The sequence below is a fragment of the Sinocyclocheilus rhinocerous genome, unplaced genomic scaffold (assembly GCF_001515625.1).
Source record: "Sinocyclocheilus rhinocerous isolate Xijiao unplaced genomic scaffold, SAMN03320098_v1.1 scaffold2233, whole genome shotgun sequence".
NCBI classification, from domain to species: Eukaryota; Metazoa; Chordata; class Actinopteri; order Cypriniformes; family Cyprinidae; genus Sinocyclocheilus; species Sinocyclocheilus rhinocerous.
Genome location: NW_015664678.1, coordinates 67,692 through 70,248, shown reverse-complemented (window position 1 = coordinate 70,248; position 2,557 = coordinate 67,692). Strand labels below are relative to the sequence as shown.

Sequence of the window (2,557 nt, the reverse complement as noted above, 5' to 3'; positions counted from 1 at the left end):
AAGTTTTTGTTTACATAATATATGTGTGTGTACTGTGTATATTTATTATGTATATATAAATATACACACATACAGTATATATTTAGAAAATATGTACATGTATTTATATTCATATAATTTATATTATATATAAATATAATGAATATATAAACAACATATTTTTCTGAAATATATTATACAGGGTAGTAATTAGTCTCTGGATCGAGTTCACAGTAGGTGGCGGTAATGCGCGAAATTGGTGCGATCCGAGAAGAAAAAAAAAAGGGAATAAGACGACGACTTTTATGTTGGGCTGGCGAGCTGACGCTATAAGGCTGCGACTCGCTCTGCTGTCTGTTATTCGGCTGAAGAAAGGTTTGTGTTTTTAAGCATTTACAGTGTTTTAATCGATTCAAAGCAATTTTACAGTTTTTACCAGAGGTGTAAAATGAACTAAATATCCAATGTCACATTGTAATACCTTATCTAACTTTAATGCACGTTATTTTTGTGAGTAACGTAAAGGACATCCACACATGAGTAACGCTAACGTTAATAGAAATGGTGCGTCTCATTTCACTCCCTATAACACGAAATCAGTCACTGGAAAGTAGACTCCGCCTCACGAACCGTTGGCTACTCGAGACTACTGGACAGTTTAACTTAACTTTTCTAAACTCAGAGTCAGTTAAACCAAATACTTAGCAAAATGATTCAAAAGCGCTCGATTTACCTCGCGCTGACGTCGCATGCTGTTCAAAACAGTAGTGTAGGGATGGGGAGTCGACTCCTAAAGAGTCGATTCCTCGACTCTGAATAGCTCTAGAGTCGGAGTCGACTCTGAAAAACCTGGAACCGAACACCCCTACAGTAGTGTAAATGCAATGACAACTAACTATAATGAAAACGTTTACAAAAATCACAAAATGTCTAATCGATTAGGCCTGAATGTGATATACAAATTATTAAATGCCAAATACAAACCATAAACACCTGAATATGAACTTTAAATTGTGTTCTTTTATTAATCTGCAGTGTACTAGGATTTTAACTAGGTTACTGAACAAGGGAGCTGATTGAGATTGGATTCCCCCCCCCTCCCGTTAATTCTCATCTTCTCATCTTAAACAGGATAGTGTCCAAACACAGGAAAAACTCCTGGTGAAACGACTGAGATCAACGTGACGCACTATTATAAAGATGGTGTTTATTAAAGAGGAGAGTGAAGACATGAGGATTGATGAAACATTCAGAGTCAAACAAGAAGATATTGAGGAACAAACAGGTTGGTTTTCATTCTCAAAGCTGACCCTTCTTAGACGTGGAAGTGAAGTAGTCAGTCAAGTTTACATTATTTAGTAAATTGATTTACATTTTGATTAAATGTAACCATTTTAAAGTAAAATAGCTTTTGGAGCAAGTGTGCGGCCATCTTGTGATACCACAGCGTGTGACGTTACGGGGTTGGTTTGCTCCGTTGGCCAGTGAAGTAATATAAGCATTTCTTTACTTTTTGAGCACACGTTATTTTAACACACAAATGTTTTTGGTTTCCACCATAATTTGGATGAATATCCAACATCAAACTGTCTACAAGTTGAGCATACTATTCCAAACATTGTTTTTACAGGGTTTCCGCGGGGTCTTAAATTGAGTTGTATCAAATTTAAGGCCTTAAAGGGGTCATATGATGCGATTTCAATTTTTCTTTTCTCTTTGGAGTGTTACAAGCTCTTGGTGCATAAAGAAGATCTGTAAAGTTGCAAAGACTAAAGTCTCAAATCCAAAGAGATATTCTTTATAAAAGTTAAGAGTCAGCCACGCCTACCTAAAACGGCTCGTTCTAACACGCCCCCACATGTCTACGTCATGATGTGGGAAGATTTGCATAACGCCGCCCAAATGTTCACGCAAAGAAAGAAGGCGTAACTTTTATTCTCACTGTAGTATTGTTGTTGCCTCCGCCACCGCTTCGTCATGCCTAGAGCTGATCTGTGCTGGTCGCTGAGGAAATACATCAACTTCGCTCTGTGGATCGCCGGATCGGCTTTCACCGTGGTCGAAGCGGAGTCCAGCCCGGGGTCGTCACATGTGGTTGCCGCAAGCCTGCCGGCCGCCGCTTACTCTATAGCCCGCCGTGTGTGACGCTGTGAAAGCGAATCTACTTTGTTTGGTCTTCCAAAAGAGGACGATATCAGCTTCGTCATGCCTAGAGCTGATCAGTGCTGGTCGCTGAGACAGTTCAACCCAAATATTCGATGTGTCCAGCGCATTTTATGGAGGACTGTTTCCTGATCCTGGGAGAGTAGACTAAGACTAAAATGGCAGTTCTGACTCACGTAAGTACGTTTTCATTTAAAGGATTTGCCACTGATGATTCAAACGCAAGTTTTGAGCAGTGTAGAGTAGCGCTGTTGTTTGTCGTTACTCCGATCACAAATGCAGACATGGTTTTATGTTTACACGGCGCGGCGCGATGCAACGCAACGCGTAAAAAGACAGTATAAGTCATTATAATCAGTAATTATGTCCCCACTGGATGCAACAAATGCCTCGTTTGTAATGGGCTTTAATGTTT

General features: G+C 39.7%; 1 protein-coding gene across 1 annotated transcript in view; it reads left to right on the top strand.

The window, feature by feature from the left end:
- The first annotated feature begins 284 nt into the window (after positions 1-284).
- LOC107730195 (gastrula zinc finger protein XlCGF8.2DB-like) overlaps positions 285-2,557 on the top strand; it is a 14,984-nt gene continuing 12,711 nt past the window's right edge. The window contains exon 1 of the mRNA XM_016540951.1: positions 285-354. Within this exon, the coding sequence (XP_016396437.1) occupies positions 285-354 (70 nt within the window). The remainder of the gene's footprint in view (positions 355-2,557) is intronic.